We start from the raw sequence: 17,795 nt of genomic DNA on the forward strand, positions 1-17,795 counted from the left end.
TCTCGCTTAATAGACAAAGTGTTCCCAAAGATGGGCTGCAGACTGACCTCTCCATAGAAGCCTGTGACAAAAGCAAGAGATGGCACCTCAACTGAACAGAAAAGGATGAAAATCTAGGACTGCATCAAATCACTGAAGGGAAACAGTTCTGTGTGACAGGAAACAAACATCTGAAAGGCATCGCTGGGGCTTCCTGCCACTGAAAGTGTCTAGAAAAGACCAAACCCAGCTTATTTTGGACTCACTGCAGTCCTGGATGGCACCAGCCACCCTTCTGCTCTGTCAATGGCCCGGAAGCTTGCATGGCATAAAGACAACACACGAGTTATTACCTCTGCCACAAAGGGCGCACTCCTGGCGCATGCCGCAGACTTGCTCTCCCGCCTGACACTTGGGCCCTGGCTGCTGCCCAGGAGACAATAAATCAGTAAGTTCTTTCTCAGTAGCTTTAAACAGTTTTTACACTGCAAACAAGGAGCTTTGATCTCATGATGTGAGGAGAGGTACTGAGGGCAGTGGCTAAACAGGCACCAGGAGTGCCCCTGAAGGTGAGAAATTCTCAACTGACTAGCTGGACCGAAGGGCCCAGTGCACAAGCAACTCGGGACCCAGCAGCAGGCAGAAGGGAACAGGGAATGAGGACAAGCTACACCTGGTAGAAACACACGACCACTAGCTTCCAGAACAAGTCACTGAGCCGCCTGTGCTTACCACAGAGAAAATCAGCCACCAGAACCCCAATCATCCATTGAACACGCTATCCCAAGCCACCTGTCTGCCAGGTGCTCTTCCAGGAGCAGAGACACGGACATCTCTGAACTAAAGTTCCTGGTTTCAAAGAAGGGACTGAGGGCTGGAAAATGAGCATTTCTGTTGGTGAGTAAGTACAATGACAAGCATGGTTAGGAGAAGCACAGTGACAGGCGGGTGCCACTATATATACAACGATCCAGAAGGCTGCCCAAATGAGATGACAGCTGAAAGGGGAGATGGCCTGGAGGAACAGCACTCCCAGGAGGCAGGAGCAAAGACTCAGGCTGCAGAGCAGAGCGCGGGTGAGGCTGAGTGGGCAGGGAAGGGGAGATGAAAAGTCATTTGGAGTTTCTGACCTCTCTTTCAAGGCTCCCTCTGGCTGCTAGGCTGAGAGCACTTCACCGAAGAATGAGAGAGTTAAGAGGCCACAGCAGTAAAATGGGAGTACACAGAGGCATTGACCGGGGCAGAGGGAGAATGACTGAAAAGGCACCTGGATCTACCTAGCACAAGTCCACGAGGGTGTGCTGGTGGATCCAGTGATGTGTGGTGTGAGTGAGGGAGAGAGGACTGAGTGTGACCACTGCCTGTCCTCAGGCACCAAGGCAGTGGTGGAGCCAGTGCTCACTGAGCGTGGAGGCAGGGCAGCAGGCTGCGGCATCTGCACCTCGGCGTGCGGTCCGAGTCCACCTCTCTCCTATAACACGTAAAGCAAAACTCACCTGGAAGTGTATCATGCCCTGGTTCTAAACTGTCAAAGCTTGTTGTTCTAAATTGCTAGTGGCACAGCAAACACATCTAAGAAGAGTTGAACACCACGGAGAATGCTGGTTAAGAGCAGAGTCTCTGGGCTCAAACGCAGTTGCTGCCATCCGGCCACAGAGGCTTGGACTGTTTACCCGACCTCTGTGCTTCTGTCCCCATCTGGATAACAGGAAAAGTAACTTGCCTGCACCCCAGAGTTGTTGTGAACACTAAATGAGTGAATCGATAAAGGTCAAAGAACAGAAACAGTAACTGATTCTCCCTATTGAGAGGCAGCTGGACAGACTCATATGTCTACATAACTACACTTTCCCCTGGAATACATTCAGGGGACAAGCAAACTATCCTGCAGAATTTTTGGAGAACCAAGATGCTTCTCTAGTCTGAAGACCCACCAAGCACTGAGCTCTCACAGAAAGCAACAGGGTAAAGAACAGAGAAGGGGAGGCAGGAAGAGGAACAGGAAAGGCAGGAGGAAAGAGATGTGGGAAGAGAGGTGATAACTAAGGATTCAGTAAAACTGAAGAAAACCAATGGAATTAATCTGCAGATGCCCTGGCAGAGTAGGCTGAGGGTGATCTTCCACAAGAGAGGCGAAAGGGGACAGTGGGGACATGTGTGGAACAAGCAGCACACACTGACTCCACAGGGTGTGTCTGAGAGCACTGAGTAGTGGGACCTAATCCTCACCACACACTCACACCACTGACCCCAGAGTGATGCGGACCCTGGCTCATGGGGTCCACCACATCGTGGATGAGGCACGAGAAATTCACATGGACTACCGAGTCCTGTGGAGGAAAAGGGATAGCATGGCTTTTCTCTCAAGAGGAGAAAAAACCTTGGCCCTTGCCATGACCAGCCTTTCTTTCTTTTCTGGGCACATTACATGATGGTCCTCATTTACTATGCACAGGTTCACTTTAGGTGGTTACCTTTTACAGAAAACAAAGGAAAGGATGCCGCTAATTACATCATTGAAGAAAGATATTTGCAAATGGAAAGGGAAAAGTAGTTGATCCAGTTACACTCCTTACTGGGGAGGTTTAGCACAGACTTTAGGAAGTTATGGTAAGCACTTTCTACCTCAATTCAGGGTGAAGGAGTTTTAGCAAAAGCAAGTATCAAAGCAGCCTAGGTACAATGCAGGCCTGATTCCCCAAAGAGAACCTATCCATGGGCATGGGTCCTGTGCATCTCTGAGTGGGAGCTGGGCCCACATCACACACAACGGTCTCCTATATCAGAGCACAGGGTGCCTACTAGGCTCCAGAAGCCTCCCAGGTGGACAGCCACTGGCAGAAGGAGTACTTCTCAGCACCACCAAGAAAACTCCTGAAACTGACCCAGACACACCTCCATTTCTCAACCACCCAAGGGACACTGAGTATAGATACGCTGCTGGCTACAGCCCAGGGGGGCAAGAAAACTTTGGGAAAGGTCTTTGGGAAAGGTCTGGCCCAGGCAGACAGGCCCTGAGGCCTGTGTAGCACGGACCTAACCTGCAGCTCATGTTATGGGCTCTATAAGCAGGGTGACCCAAGTTACGCCAGTCATTCCTCCCTGGATTCCACACATGCGCCTCCCCTCCCAGTCACCTAAGGGTGGTTGGGACACAAAGAACACCAAGTGGCAGCTTCAGCAATGTGACTCCCTGAATCAGCATGCGCTTAATCACATGTTGGTGGTTCCTGAGTTTACCTTTATGTTATCTTTTTCTTTTTTTTGGCCCACTGAGGCGGGCACTTACTGTGAGCGGCTCCCCCTGGAGGGCCTGCAGGATGAAGTTGCTGACGACCCGGCCGTCATTCATGTGCATGCGCGGCCCAAATGTGTTGAAGATTCTTGCCACTCGCACTTCTACCCCTTCCTAGAACAGGAGCAGAGGAAGTGAGATGTGTCTCATTCTGCAGTCTACATGTATGCTTTAGTACTTCCAGTGCCCTGCACTTAAAACATGTCAGAAAACGTCCTGCTTTTCATTCTAAAATGAAAATAGCCGTTTCGTTCCCATCATGTGAAATGCACTTTCTTGTAAACAAACCTGAAGACTACCGAGTTACACCAAAGAAAGTCGCCATGTCCTACCTCTCACTACCAAAAGGTCACCAGTACGACACTCTGGAGGAGAACCTGTGCAACACTGACATGTTTACAGACATTTTTTCCCAGTGAGTATCCATTTTTTTCAAATGGGATCACGCTGTGTCCGTTCCTTTATCACTTTTTTCACATATTTTTTGCAAATGTATCACTAATAGAGATTTAAATGTGAGTATTTACTAGCTTATTTACAGAAAAAGGAGCACTTTATCTTGGGAAGAAGGAACACATAAACATTCTTAAAGAGCTACACTCTGCCTACGGCCCCAGCACAAACTAAGACAATCTGGCACCCAATACCGGCTGCTAGCTGAATGGCCTGGGAAGATGCCCACCAGCACAGTGTAAAACATTCTCTCCATTCAGAGGGATTATAGACCTTCGTTTTCTTCTGTGTATTGTTTTAAAGGTTTCTATTTTTATTACAATAAACATGTATTACTTTTGCAATCAGGAAATGCTTATTTTTAAGTATCTAATCACGAAAATATTTTTTAAACCCTAAAAGACTTCTTTAAACTATCTTGTTTAATTAATAATTTCACAGGCTGCTTTTTCATCGATACAAAATTTAATTTTTTTTAATCCTCACCCCAGGACATGTTCATTGACTTGAGAGGGAAAGGGAGGAAGAGAGAGGAAGAGAAACACTGATTGGTTGCCTCTCACATGGGTCTTGACTGAGGACAGAAACCGCAACCTTTTGGTGTATGGGACGATGCTTCAACCAACTGAGGCACGCTGGCCAAGGCCAAAAGTGAAATGTTTTATCACAAACTCTGAATTAGTGGACTTTCCCAGCACATGTGCTTCTAATCTGTTGGGCCCATCAGGCTACTGACATGTATTTCTGGGCATCTGAAGCAGGCATGAGAACCTGGGCTCATGTGCCACCCAGCTCTACCACTTAACCAGCCTGCCACTTAACCCTCTCTGTCACAGTAAAATTGGGAGAGGACAATGTTATAAAAATCACACCTCTATCACCCTTGGCACAAGCTCAGTGGTGATATACATTAACTTTTGTTGTTGTCACTACTACTTGAAACAGTTTTTCTCTCTCTTGCTCTTCCCCTCCCTCCTCTTCTCTTATTTTACCACCTCATATCTGGCAATCTGGCACAAGCTGGGAACCAAATGGACCCTTAGCTAACTGGGCTCATGCACAGAATTCTGCCCCCAGTACAGTGAGTTAAAAGCGATCAGCAGTGTACCAAGGGCCCACATTAGGCCTCAAGGAGGCAGGAGCCACCCAGTTGGCCACCTCTGCCCACCAGCAGCCTCACCTGTGTCCCTGGTGTGCTGTTTCTGTATGTGCTGAAAGAGGGAGTGGCTGGGCATAACCGAATGGGCACAAAGTCAGAAAACAAAGCACTATGTTTTTGCTAACTCCTCCCAGCAATACACAACAATAGTTTCATGTGATTTTTCAGATTCTTAGGATTAAGATATGAGCTGTCATACTCGGTCCAGGAATTTGCAATTAGCCCTTTTCTCTACTTAACAGAATATTTTTAAGTGAGGGAAGGAAGGAAGGAGGGAGGGAAGGACAGAGATGTTGATCTCAATAAAAAATAATTCTGAAGTATCCACTTGTTTTTAATTCTTAAGATGAAGAAAGAGTCGGAAGTAGATAAATATAGCTTTATTCTAGGAAGAGTCTAAAAAAACCTTAGCACATTTTCAGTCAAATCCACCTGCTGGCAGAAGGAAGACCAATGGGCTTGTGAGGGTTGCAGCAAAGCCAAGGCTTTGCCCTCCTGACCCTCCCTTTCCTCAGGAACCACAGTCGAAACATGGCCTCACTAGAAGATGAGCTCTGCGGACGCCACCTGGCCAGCCCATAAACCAGCTGGCTTGTTTTGATTTCCCATTTGGATCGCCACCTTAGGAGACACAGCGCAATGCCTTGAGACAGGTACAGCCGCAGAGAGACAGCCACAATGCTGTGCTGAGAACTCTGCATCTCAAGCGCAGTTTATACCAACAAGACTAGCTCCATATTAAGACTTACCCTCCCAATCAAATCAATACAAGGCTCCCTCAATCGAGAACCGTGCTCTCTCATGCACTGGCTCTTCCTACATAACATCAGGACACAAAGGTAACAACAATTCAGCACACACGGTCCATCAGCCACCTGACTCTTGGCCCCTGGGATTCTACAGTGGCCCTGTGCTGGATGGTGGACAGTCAGCCACTACCCACATACTGCCCATGGCAGTGGTCCTGTGAACACCGTATCTTAGAGGAAAGGGCCAGTTGCCCAAAGCCTGCAAACCAGGACACAAACCCAGGGAGTACCCGCCAGGTCACCATACCTATTTTGAGGGAGACCCTCCTCTGAAGGACCAGTGAGCAACACAAACTGCTGACTCCCATTCAACACCATCTGCCAGGTACAGAGTCCTAGGCTGCCCACCACACAGGGCATCTCTTCCCACCCTGGCAAGGCGCAAGGCCTCTGCACACACATGGCAGGACAGCTGAGTCATTCTTAAGCAGGGCTGGGTTTCACTTTGTGTTTGTGGTTTAGTCCCAGGTGGGGAACCATGGCTCATTCAGTTACATCTGCAAGCACCAAGAGGTTCTTGTCAAGGACCAGCATAACTCCTTTCAAGTGTGAGTCACACTGGCACCCAAGCAATGGAAACTTAAGAGAAGAAGGATGCTCAAAATGCCACATGGGCAGGCATTTCAAGCACACACAGGGAAGCAGGACATGGAATACACATGACAGGCACTGGGGAAGCATGGGGGATGGGAGGCTGCATGCCTGGAGGGCCGTCTTCGAGAACCTGTCACTCATTAGCTGCATATTCCTGGGTAAGTCACTTGAGTTTTCCCAGATTTAAGACCCCAATCTTTGGAACAGGGACAATAATATCCATCTGCCTCCATTACAGGAATCAGTGACCATTCCTGTTTATCTCCAAGTGATAGATATAAACCTCATAAACTTTGACCTTAGCCCCTGATTACACTAAATCTTGCATAACAGTAACCCTGTGTAAAGTTTTTCTATTAGGTTCATTTTGGGATCACGTTAATGATCTAGCTTTGGAAACAGTGATTTGACTCGTTAATAAAAAAACCTGACAGGTAAGCTGGCCCCAGAATGCCTCTTTTCCTCACTCATCACAGCCAGGAGGGGTGAGGGGTCTGAGAGGCAGTACAATGATGGGACAGGGCTTCCTCCCTCCCCAAGGACAGAAATGTTACCAGCAGGAATTAAATGTCTCTGCCTCTGAAGTTCTCTTAAAATGCGGCCATTCCTTGGACAGCACTGTCTTGAGCCACTGAAAGCTTCAGTATGACTGTCCTCATTGATTCACTGATGGGAGGTGCAGGGGGTAGAACAGAGAAGCAGTGCCCAGGGAGAGTGGGTGCTGACTGGGAGTTCCACTGCGTAGACAGCCTGTCCTGAAAGAGGCACCAGGGCTTATTTACCCAGAGGGCTGAGGCGGAGAACTACCAGGGAGTGCTCCCAGGCCGGGCAGGCCCTACTCTGTGACACTTCCTCAGTCTTCCTCGTGCCCTGAGAGTCACATGCACCTGCCTAAAGCAACAGAGCCACGCGGCCCTGAGACAGAACCATGCATTTCCCATGAGGCCTCGCAAAAATATTTCTTGATGGGATTTGCTCCCCACCTGGCGATGAAAGCGAGGCTACAAGAGAACACAGAACTCACCTTGCTGAGCAAGGCTCTTGAGGTGCTAAAATGTTCTAATTCCCTCTCGATGGTAGCAGAGGGAGAAGGCCAGACAAGGTGAGGGCATCCATCTGCCTAGCAATCTCCCCCAACGGGTGTATCGTAACCATTGGGCCTGCGTGTTGGCTACACAGCAGGCTACACTCACTCTGAGACCAGGAGGGCACAAGTACCACTCTGCCAATTTCTAGGAGGGCAAGTAGACATGGAACGCCGGTGCCCGGCAAGCCAGCATCAGAGGTGGGCAGGTCCTGGCCACAGAGGTCTTGACCCCCAGGGTGTGAATCCTACCCACAGAACATGAGACTTGTTTTAACTGCTTGCTGAGTTATTTTTTAAAAACTAAAATATAAGGTACATACCAACTATTTTATTAAGTATTTCAATGCCAGAAAATGAAATAATGCCATACCTTTAAGGCCACTGGACTAGCTGACGTATCAGTGTTCTGGGCCTGCTTGGCCAGTCTGCAGTTTTATGAATGGTGGCCTGTTTGCACAGCCTGCCTGGTGGGTGGGCCACAGATCTGCAGTGTCAGACTGCTGCCAGGCTGTGAGCTCAAACACACACCAAGCACCGGCCACAGCACACCAGAGAAGTCCCCACATACACAAAACCACCACATGCAAGTGCTCGCAGAAGCCACAATTTAATTCCTCTCTGACAAGTTCAAAGTATTTGTGAAAGATACAATGACCTTTGACCCCCATTCCCATCTCACTTCATCGCCTGAAAGAAAACTAAAGGAAGCTTCTCCTTATGTTCAGGTCTCTGAAATGTGCCACAGGTTTTTTCTCTTGGAAATAAAACCCTATTTTGAATACATTAGCATATTTCATTAAGAGAAACTCAGAAGACAATCCCTTAGAAAAAAACTATAAAACATTATTCCTACCTCTAGCTAGTTCATATTCTCAATCCTTATATACTAGGTTTATTCAGAGTAAAACATATCTATATACCATATGGGAGAAATAAAACAATGATTTATGTATAAAAGCGGATGTGTCATTATGTATAAAAATAGTAATTTTGCCATTAAATAATTAAGTAAGAACATGTCAAAGACAGAGTATCCCACCCGATTCATCCTCCTTTCTAGGCATTTCTCCCCATTAGTCTGCAGACAGCACAAACCGTGTCACTCCTAAGAAGTACCTTCCTGAAAGGCTGCACATGCAGAGCTGTGAGGAGACAAGATCATGCTGCAGCTCCTTGCTGATGACCCTCACTGCCCAAGCAGCAACGGCAATGCCCATTCCTCTTTAAGTCCCAAGAGCACAGCCCACCACACATCTGTCAGTAGTCTGTCTTGTCCATGTGTCCCTCCCTCTAATAAAGGGCATGTCCACGAGAGCCCAGAGCACTGGTCCAAGCACAACAGGACAGTCACCATGAAATGGACAGACCAGCCAGGCTCTTACCCGGCCCTCCGAGGGCCCTGTCTGTATGTGTCATCTGCTCCCATGCGGACCTGAGGCAGACAGGACAGTGCATTGAAGCCCTGTCAAAGACAAGAACTGAGGGACCAAGGAGGTCAGGTCACATCGCTGAGGACAAGGAGGGAGCAGAGCCAGGGTAGGGACCCAGAGACTCCACCTCTCAGTCTGTGGGCTCTTCTGTTACAGCACATGAGTGAGCAAACCTGTGGCACAAAACCACCCACGGGAAAAGTCACTTGTAAAGCCAGGAGTGACTGGGAAAGCAGGAAAGAATAGTAAATAGTAATTCCTAAGGAGGTTCAAATAAAAGCAATAATAAATTCACTTTTATACCTATTACATAACTGGAAGTTTAAAACAAAAGTCCACCAATTTGGAAGATTCAGGAAAACAAAAGGCACTTAAACTGCTGGTGGGCAATTAGACAATAAAGCAGCGTACTGTTCCTGGCTGTGCAATAGTATGCTGTACCTAAGATTTGTTCCCTGGAAATCATTTTTTAAGCAGGGAGACACATGACCCTGGTTGGAGTGGCTCAGTGGATTGAGGGCTGTCCTGTGAACCAAAGGGTTGCCAGTTCAATTCCCAGTCAGGGCACATGCCTGGGTTGTGGGCCAGGTCCCTGTAGGGGGCACTCGAGAGGCAACCACACATGGATGTTTCTCTCCCTCTCTTCTTCTCTCCCTCCCCCCTCTCTAAAAATAAATAAACAAAATCTAAAAAAAAGGAGACATATGAAGAAAGCTGTCACGGACACCATTAATGTAAGACAGTGGGAGTCTGGGCTTCCTTCCCCAGCACCGGCCTGGCAGTTAATCATGGCTTTCATTCCTTTACGTTTTACATTCAGCAAAACTGACACACTGTATGGCACAGGCTCATGCACTTGGACTGATACCTGCTTCATGTAGGCGTAGCACATGGTCTCTGCAACTCGTTTGCCTTCATCATAACAGGCTCGGGGGCCTATTGGATTCACATGGCCCCAGTAATCCTCACTCTGAGGGTGGACTTCAGGATCTGTGAGGGGGAGGAATGAGACTGTGTTTTCATCTTTCCTTTGTTTCAAGTTCAAGTGCATGATGAACACAATATTTATGATACAAAAGGGTGCTGTGAGAAGACCAAGACAAACTTTACACATGAAAAGATCTGTACCTAAAGAACTGCAAAGTTCCACAGTCTGGTGGGATACACTGCTCTTACCTCTCAGATTAATATCGTATTTTATGGGAAAACAATAAAAAAACTAAAGGCTCTCAAAGTTAAGTCTTCCCTCTCTCCCATAAACTGCCCTTAACTTTTAAATTATTATACAAACCATAATTAAAGTTAAATATAATCTATGTGAAGAGATATATGGGTTAATTTTACATTTATAAAACATGTAATAAAAACAAAGCATGTATTTATTGAAAAATATTTGAGAACATCTCTGTGGAAAGTGACTCTCACATATGCCATCACCAGAACAACTCTGAGAACCCCAAAGACACACCAGGTCCAAGGTCAGTGGGACCATCTGGCGGCAAACGACTGTTCCGTAGCACAAGCTTTCTATTTCCCAATTCCTGTTTTTCTGGTGTGTAACTCAATCACATTTTAAGATGTACCAGGGGAATGACTACTTAAGAAAACCCAGTTACAAATTCTTTACACGGTGTATTTTTGGAATGTGAATTAATAATTTATTAATTTACACCAGGAATTTTATGCAACCATGGTAAAAAAATGTGTAAATCTCTGCCAAGACATCTGGACAAGGTACAGGAACCAGGTTATACATTAACTTCTCACGTATCTTGCAGCAGAAGTTTGGTTTCCGGGTGGAAATGGGAGGGAGGTGGGGAGCACTATGGGGGTGGGGGGAAAGCAGGGCTGGGAATATAAGACAGAGAACTGTACTTGAACAAGAATTAAATAAAAAGAATTAAAAAAACAAAGAAGTTTGGCTTCAACTTGTGGGCACAACAGGACCCGCACAGGGAGGGAATGTGAGCAGACAGGTGCCTCAGCTGTCGGCCATACAGCACCTCTTCCTGAGGGCGGCAGGAGCACAGTGCAGATGCAGACCTTTCTATCTGCTGCTGCGGCTCAAAACTGCCCTAAGAGGATGCACATGCTTACTGCACGGTGAAAGGAGAGGTAAGGCGAATCCTCCTGGAGAGAAGAAAACCAGTGATGTCAGTTCACACAGATGATTGACATCAGACCTTTCCTGGGATTTTTCACAAGGATTGGATAAGGAGACTCCAAAAGAGATGATCATAAATTTGGAAAATGATGAGAAAAAGAAGGCTGGGCACACCCATGCACCTGCTGACAGGCACTGCCTGGGATGAAATATTCAGGGCACCTGAGGTTCAGGACACAGCCCTCACAAAATCACTTTGAAATTACAGCAGTAAAAAGCTAGAGCCACAGCTGCTTTCTAATCAGGCTCCCAGGCTCAGCATTTTGCTTGGCTGATAGACCAAGCACGCACTCCACAAAACGCCAGTTTACAGTGGTTATGAAACGCCAGAACAGAGCACCAAGAGAATCCCAAGTTAGGCCCTGAAATTATTTAAGACCCAAAGAACACAAACTATTGCCAAACATGCAGATAATAAACTGGGTCAGAGGAGAAAGTGTGGATGTGGAAGAGAAGTTGCTGTGTTCTACTGGTCAGAGAACATGAACACCTGTGTATCTTAGGCATTTTAAAAGGTACAGCCCATCAGACCTTGTCAACACTACTCTTGTGACACATGAAGCCCAACAGAGGAAGCAAAGAGGAACCACCCAATGCCAAGCGGGGAACCTGTGATCCTCCACAGAGCCCCGATGTGGAAAGAACAGGAAGGGGAGAATCCCAGTGTCCACTCAACTACCTGTTCCTAAAGCAACAGGGCGAACAAGGTAGAGGAATGTGGACATTTCTACCCTTCTAATTGACTAGGGTTTCAAAGAAGTAGATGGTGCTCTACCTAAACATAGGAATTATAAAAACATAACTATAAGTAGTAAAAGTTCCATTTTTTAGACTTTTTTCACTCAGTTTCCTTTAATAAAAATGCACCTCTTCCCATGCTGCCCTCACGCTCCCCCTGGCTACTGTCCCTTACAGTGTGTGGGGTCAGTAAGCTCCAGCACAGCAGAGTCTGGCTCCCGCCGCACCCGCCGCACCCTCCAGGCAGTGCTCCAACAGCCTGCACCCTGTCTGTCGGAGGCCAAGTGGAAATCCACGTGAATTGAACAGGGCAGCCCTCACCCCACTCCCTATGGAGGGTGTTGGAGTGCTGCAGGTTGGCAGAACAGGCCCTTGAGTTTTCTGGCACTACCATACAAGGCAGATTCTTCCAGAAATGGCTGTGCAACAGTGAGGCATCAGCACAAATCCCCTCACCAAGGAAGCTTCAAGGTCAACCCTGAGAGCTCCTGGTGGGTCAGCTCGGGACACGCACTGTTTACATTGAAGAATAACGCGCAGCAGCTAAACTGGCGAAGAATCCTTAATGAATGTGATTTCTGGGGCACTTTCTGAGCAGAGTGGCTAAAACACACCCGTGGAATCGTGAACGGCGAGTCCTCCCAGGGGATGTTTCCGCAGCGAGGCAGGAGCCTACTGACCACGATGGTGAGACGGGCAGCCCTTTGCTGCTGCGCCCCAGGATAAAAAAGCAGGCTGGGCCTTTTCAGAAATAAAATTCTGGACTCGGTTTTGATTCCCTCCTCACCTAAGACAGGATGCAAACTGTCCAGGGGAGCCCCACTCACTTACCTCCATATACCTCCGAGGTGGAAGCCAGGAGCAGACGAGCACCAACTCGCTTTGCCAGCCCTACAGAAAGCAGGAATGGTAACAGAAACTGTCAACGTCGAGGAAAAGAGGAAAAAATACACACACACATTTTTGTAGCCAATTTCAGCAATTTTTTAGTATTAATGGTATCTGATCAACCATGCATTTTCAGGTATCCACTCATTGCATCTGTTTTGGAAATAAAAACAAACAAAAAACACAGTAAAACACAGATGAACGCTCAGAAGCACAGTAGTAAGATATTTATAATTGTAAACAGGGCCAAGTGCAGAATCTGTTTGATAAGGTGTGATTTGAGGAGTTTCACAAAGATTCCTTTGCCCCAACGTATCACCCAGTATTCTATGAAGTAAGCCTCACTGTGGCTGGCACAAAGCAACACCCTGCGCACCCTAACTTCTGCTATCCCCCGCAAAATGGTCTACCTGCCACTTCCTCGACACACTCCTGGCATCTTCTGACCGTGCCAGAGCCAGTCTCCAAGTCCGGGCACCTCCAGCCCTGTCCTCCCACCTTCTCCCAGGTTTAGCTTAAATAGCACCTTCTCCAAAGCAACTCACCACATTCTGCCACCCTGCTCTGAACACTTCCCTGCATTCGCCCCTCACATGTAGAATGGACCAGAACATCACTATCTACGGTGGCCACGTAAGTGTGGAAAGTCAAGTCCCAATGTTTAGGAAGTCATCAAAGGCTCTGAGAAGCCCTATACAAAAGAACTCGAGGGACTTCCGCCAAGATGGAGGCATAGGTGGAAACACTGTGCCTTCTCCCACAATCAAGTTTGAATACAACAAAGATTTGGAGAAACAAAGACACAACCAAACGACAGAAAATTGAATTATACGGAAGGCCGACTACATCTAACCGTTCAACGGGGACGGTAAGAGGGGCGGAGCCAGCAGCAAGCAGGGTCGGGCAGGACAGGGCCCCCGACCCAGGCGCGCAGGCAGACGGGAACCAGTTGGGGTGCGGGGCAGACCACGGGCACATATTCACGCACAGTGAGACAGACCACGCAGGCCCCAGGGGGCAAGGGCTGACAGTGGTGGCACACTCGCGTGCAGTGGGACGAAACGCGTGGGCCCGGTGACGGCAGCAACTGCGGCACCGGTGAGGGCCGTGGCGGCAGGCGGCGGACAGGACGCCATAGTCCCTCTTTGACCCCGCACCCACATACAGCATCACAACCCAGCGACTTAGTTGCCCTGCAAGACCAGTGAGAGCCATTGTCCCTCTTTGACACCGCCCCCACCTACAACGTCACAACCCAGTGACTGAGTTGCCCTGTTCTAGTGAACACTTTAGGGCTCTGATCCTGCTATGGAACAGGCACGAACAACCTGAAAGATGGCACAAGAAGAACTCAAAGTCCCAGAGCCAATAACTCTAAGCGACCGAGAAATTGCCAGCCTCTCAGAAGCACAATTCAGGACACTATTTATCAGGATGCTCACAGAACTGGTTGATTATAGTCACAAATTAGAGGAACAAAGTTACAAATTAGAGGAACGTGTGAGGGCTGGACTGATTGAAATGAAGGGAGATGCACAGGAAACCAATAGTGATGGAAAGGAAACGGGGACTCAAATCAATGGAATGGACCAGAAGGAAGAACAAAACATCCCACCAGAAAGGAATGAAGAAATGAGAATTCAAAAAAATGAGGAGAGGCTTAGGAACCTCCAGGACATCTTTAAACGTTCCAACATCCGAATTATAGGGGTACCAGAAGGGGGAAAGAAACAGCCACGAGTGGAAAACGTATTTGAACAAATAATAAAGGAGAACTTCCCCAGTCTGGCAAAGGAAATAGACTTCCAGGAAATCCAGGAAGCTCAGAGAGTCCCAAAGAAGTTGGACCCAAGAAGGAACACACCAAGGCACATCATAATTACATTAGCCAAGACCAAAATGAAGGAGAGAATCCTAGAAGCAGCAAGGGATAAGGGGACAGTCACCTACAAAGGAGTACCCATCAGACTGTCAGCGGATTTCTCAAAAGAGACCTTACAGGCAAGAAGGGGCTGGAAAGAAGTATTCCAAGTCATGAAATCCAAAGACCTACAGCCAAGATTGCTTTATCCAGCAAAACTTTCATTTAGAATGGAAGGACAGATAAAGTGCTTCTCAGATAAGGTCAAGTTCAAGGAGTTCATCATCACCAAGCCCTTATTATATGAAATGCTAAAGGGACTTATCTAAGAAAAAGAAGATGAAAAAGATGAACAGTGAAAGGACAGCAAACACACAGTTATTAACAAGCACACCTAAAACAAAAGCAAACTAAGAAGACAGCTAGATCAGGAGTGGAACCATAGAAATGAAGAACACAGGGAGGGTTAGAAACGGGGGGGAGGGGGAGAAGAGGGGAGAAGGCACAGAAAATAGCATAGATGGTAGGCAGAAAATAGATAGGGGGGAGGGCGAGAATAGTGGGGGAAATATAGAATCCAAAGAACTTGAGACACGTGGTTATAAACTAAGGGGGGGAGAATGGTGGGGGAGGGAGGGTGTGGGTGGAGGGGATTGAAGGGGGGGAATAGAACAACTGTAATGGTATAATCAATAAAATATATTTAAAAAAAACAAACAAAAAAAAGAACTCCACTGCCCCTCACTTAACCCAGCACTTCCCAAATGCACTCCACCACAGAGCCCTGTGCACACACAGACTCCGAAGGCCCCCTGGCTGATCTCCACAGCACCTGGCGCGGCACACAGCCCGTGAACTGCTGCAAGCGGGGAGAAGGTAGGTGAGCACACATACCCTACAGCCACTTCTGGGGAGGCTGGGCAAGACAGAAGGGTTCTGGAGTGAGGAGGCAGGGGTATGAGTAAGTAGGAGCACCGGGGGCGCCAGGAAAACGCACACTGAGAACAAGGGAGAGAGTGGCTGAAAGGTAAGGATTTGGAGATAACCTGTGAAAATGACACCGTGTGGGCAAGGAAGAAAATGGTAGAAAGAATGTAGTATCACGTGGGACTTACTCATAGGCCCTCCAACCCCGCAGGCCTATCTCCTCTGCTCCAGCCCACCTCACGGAGTCTGCGGGTGGCTCGCTGTGCCATATCACTGCACAGACCCAATGGTAGCAGCTTCGAGGGAAGGGTTCCAAGGTCTTTTCAATTAAAATTTTTATTTGAAATGTACATTCAAATGAAGTAGAAAGAACACAGAGAGTGCCCATGCACCCTTTATCTAGTTCCCCCAATGGAACAAACCTGTAAAACTATAGTTCAGGATCACAACCAGGACACCAACACGGATGCACTGAAGACAGAGAACATCTCCCTTCACCAGAGGTAGAAGCCAGGGCAGCACACCTGTGCTGCTGCAGTGCCCAGGTGTCTCTGCAGAGACTGGACAAAGAGGCTGCATCATGAAGAAGCCAAGCTCAGGAACACGGAGGCAGTAAAAGCAGAGAGAGAGAAGTGCCCACCAGGAAGGAGCCAGGTGACACTCAGGGCATCTTCTCTCCAGTGCAAAACGACTAGCAACAGCTCCTCTGAGTACAGAAAACAGTCCCTTTGGGTCTCTTTCCTGCCTAGTAATTGTACCTCATCAGCCTCCTCCATGTTATTTCTGAAAGACCCTTTGCCATTTCTTCAAGACCTCCAGGTCCAACCTCACTCAGGGTTCAACCCTAGCCCAAGAGCCACTTGTACCCTGAACTCCAACAGCACTGCACTGATGCCTGTGCCCACATACTGTCTCCCCAGAGACACCCAGTTCCCCAGCAGAGGAGCCTGAGTGCAGTCCTCAGCTGAATCCCCCTCCACAGTGACTGCACAGTGCCTTGGGCACACTAATTGCATCTCCTAAACCAGTAGAATAAATGGTATCTTTTTAAATGCCATGTGCTTAGTGGCTCTTCCTCTACTGTATCTAGGTCTGGCATGAAGGAGGGGTTGGCATGAAGGAGGGGGAGAAACTCGTAGTGGCATGAATGGGGAGCAGCCTGTCACACACCATATTTCTAAGCAAAAGCAGGGGTGAGAGCAATCTCTTCTGTCTGGTGACCAGGGTAGGAGTCACAACACAAAGACAAATACCCATTCGAGACTATGACAAAGTTTCATGCAGAAACATTCATGCAGAGCTTGATTCCCTGAAATGTTGAGTTTAAGAGACTTGAAAACCAACCTCCAGGTGCCTTTTCAGACCCTTGTCTAGTGCTTCAGTCAAATTAAAATTCAGTGCTATCGTTCCCAAATCCATTTGTAGAACCTGTTTTAAGTGTTACTATAATTAAATCCATCTTTACTTGACATTTTAAAAAGTGGTTCCTTTCTCCCACTTTGTAACTAATCGAAACCCCTAGTGTATTTGGAACCTGTGACAAGCTTGAGCACGCCTCTAAGTTCAAACATTAGTATGTGCATGTTGTCCACAGCATTGCATTTGGGAACACACACATGGCCGCCTTTAATGGCGCTCACTCTCATCTTGCACGTCTAAGGTGAATCCAGCAGTTCTGTCTGGAGCCAAGTACTACAGGTTTTAACAACCCCACAGGACAGTTTTCCTGCAAGTCATTTCAGGAGCGTTCCTGAAACGCCCATCTATATGTGTGCATGGTGTGTGTCTTTACATGTGGTGCATGTGTCTGTGGCGTATGTGTCTCTGAGTGCAGTGTGTGTATAGTGTATGTGTCTGTGTGTGGTGTGCGTGTGCAGCTGTGTCTGAGTGTGGTGTGCGTCCGTGGTATGTGAGTGTGTGTGCAGTCCTCTCCACCCCATCTCAGATCAGAGCCTTCATCACCCCTCTCTAGCAAGGAGCCATGGGCTCCATGTGTCAGAGGGGGAAGTGGGAGGAGGCTGGATTGTCCATTGGAAGCACAGGTGGTCATCCCAGGGGAATGAACTGGGCAACACAGACTGGTTATGACAATGACCATCTACCCCGGGACCAATTTTGATGGCAAACAAAGTCACACTGGCACAGTGGGGTTGAGGGAGGGGTTTAAAAACCAGGATCAAACTCCCACAGCACAGCCAAGGGCCTCCGCCTGGAGACGTCTACAGTATTCCCAACAACAGCAACAGAATAAAGAAAGGGCAACTTACCCAGCATATTTAGTGTCCCGATGGTATTGGTCTTTAGCGTCTTGATGGGGTTGTACATGTAATTTGGAGGGGAGGCTGGGGAGGCCAGATGATATATTTGGTCAACTGAAGGAGACATAACAGAAGTATGTTATTTCCAAGAAA

The 17,795-nt window shown here is 47.8% G+C and overlaps 1 protein-coding gene across 3 annotated transcripts in view; it reads right to left on the bottom strand.

The window, feature by feature from the left end:
- Positions 1-17,795, bottom strand: part of UXS1 (UDP-glucuronate decarboxylase 1) — a 125,746-nt gene that overhangs the window by 13,519 nt on the left and 94,432 nt on the right. For all 3 annotated transcript variants that reach the window (XM_037054990.1, XM_037054987.1, XM_037054991.1), the window contains 4 exons: positions 17,652-17,756; positions 12,540-12,599; positions 9,675-9,796; positions 3,269-3,388 (listed from right to left, as the gene is read on the bottom strand). In XM_037054990.1, the coding sequence (XP_036910885.1) occupies positions 3,269-3,388; positions 9,675-9,796; positions 12,540-12,599; positions 17,652-17,756 (407 nt within the window). The remainder of the gene's footprint in view (positions 1-3,268; positions 3,389-9,674; positions 9,797-12,539; positions 12,600-17,651; positions 17,757-17,795) is intronic.

The sequence above is a fragment of the Sturnira hondurensis genome, unplaced genomic scaffold, assembly GCF_014824575.4.
Source record: "Sturnira hondurensis isolate 20B ecotype Veracruz unplaced genomic scaffold, ASM1482457v3 Scaffold0008480, whole genome shotgun sequence".
In the NCBI taxonomy this organism is placed as follows: domain Eukaryota; kingdom Metazoa; phylum Chordata; class Mammalia; order Chiroptera; family Phyllostomidae; genus Sturnira; species Sturnira hondurensis.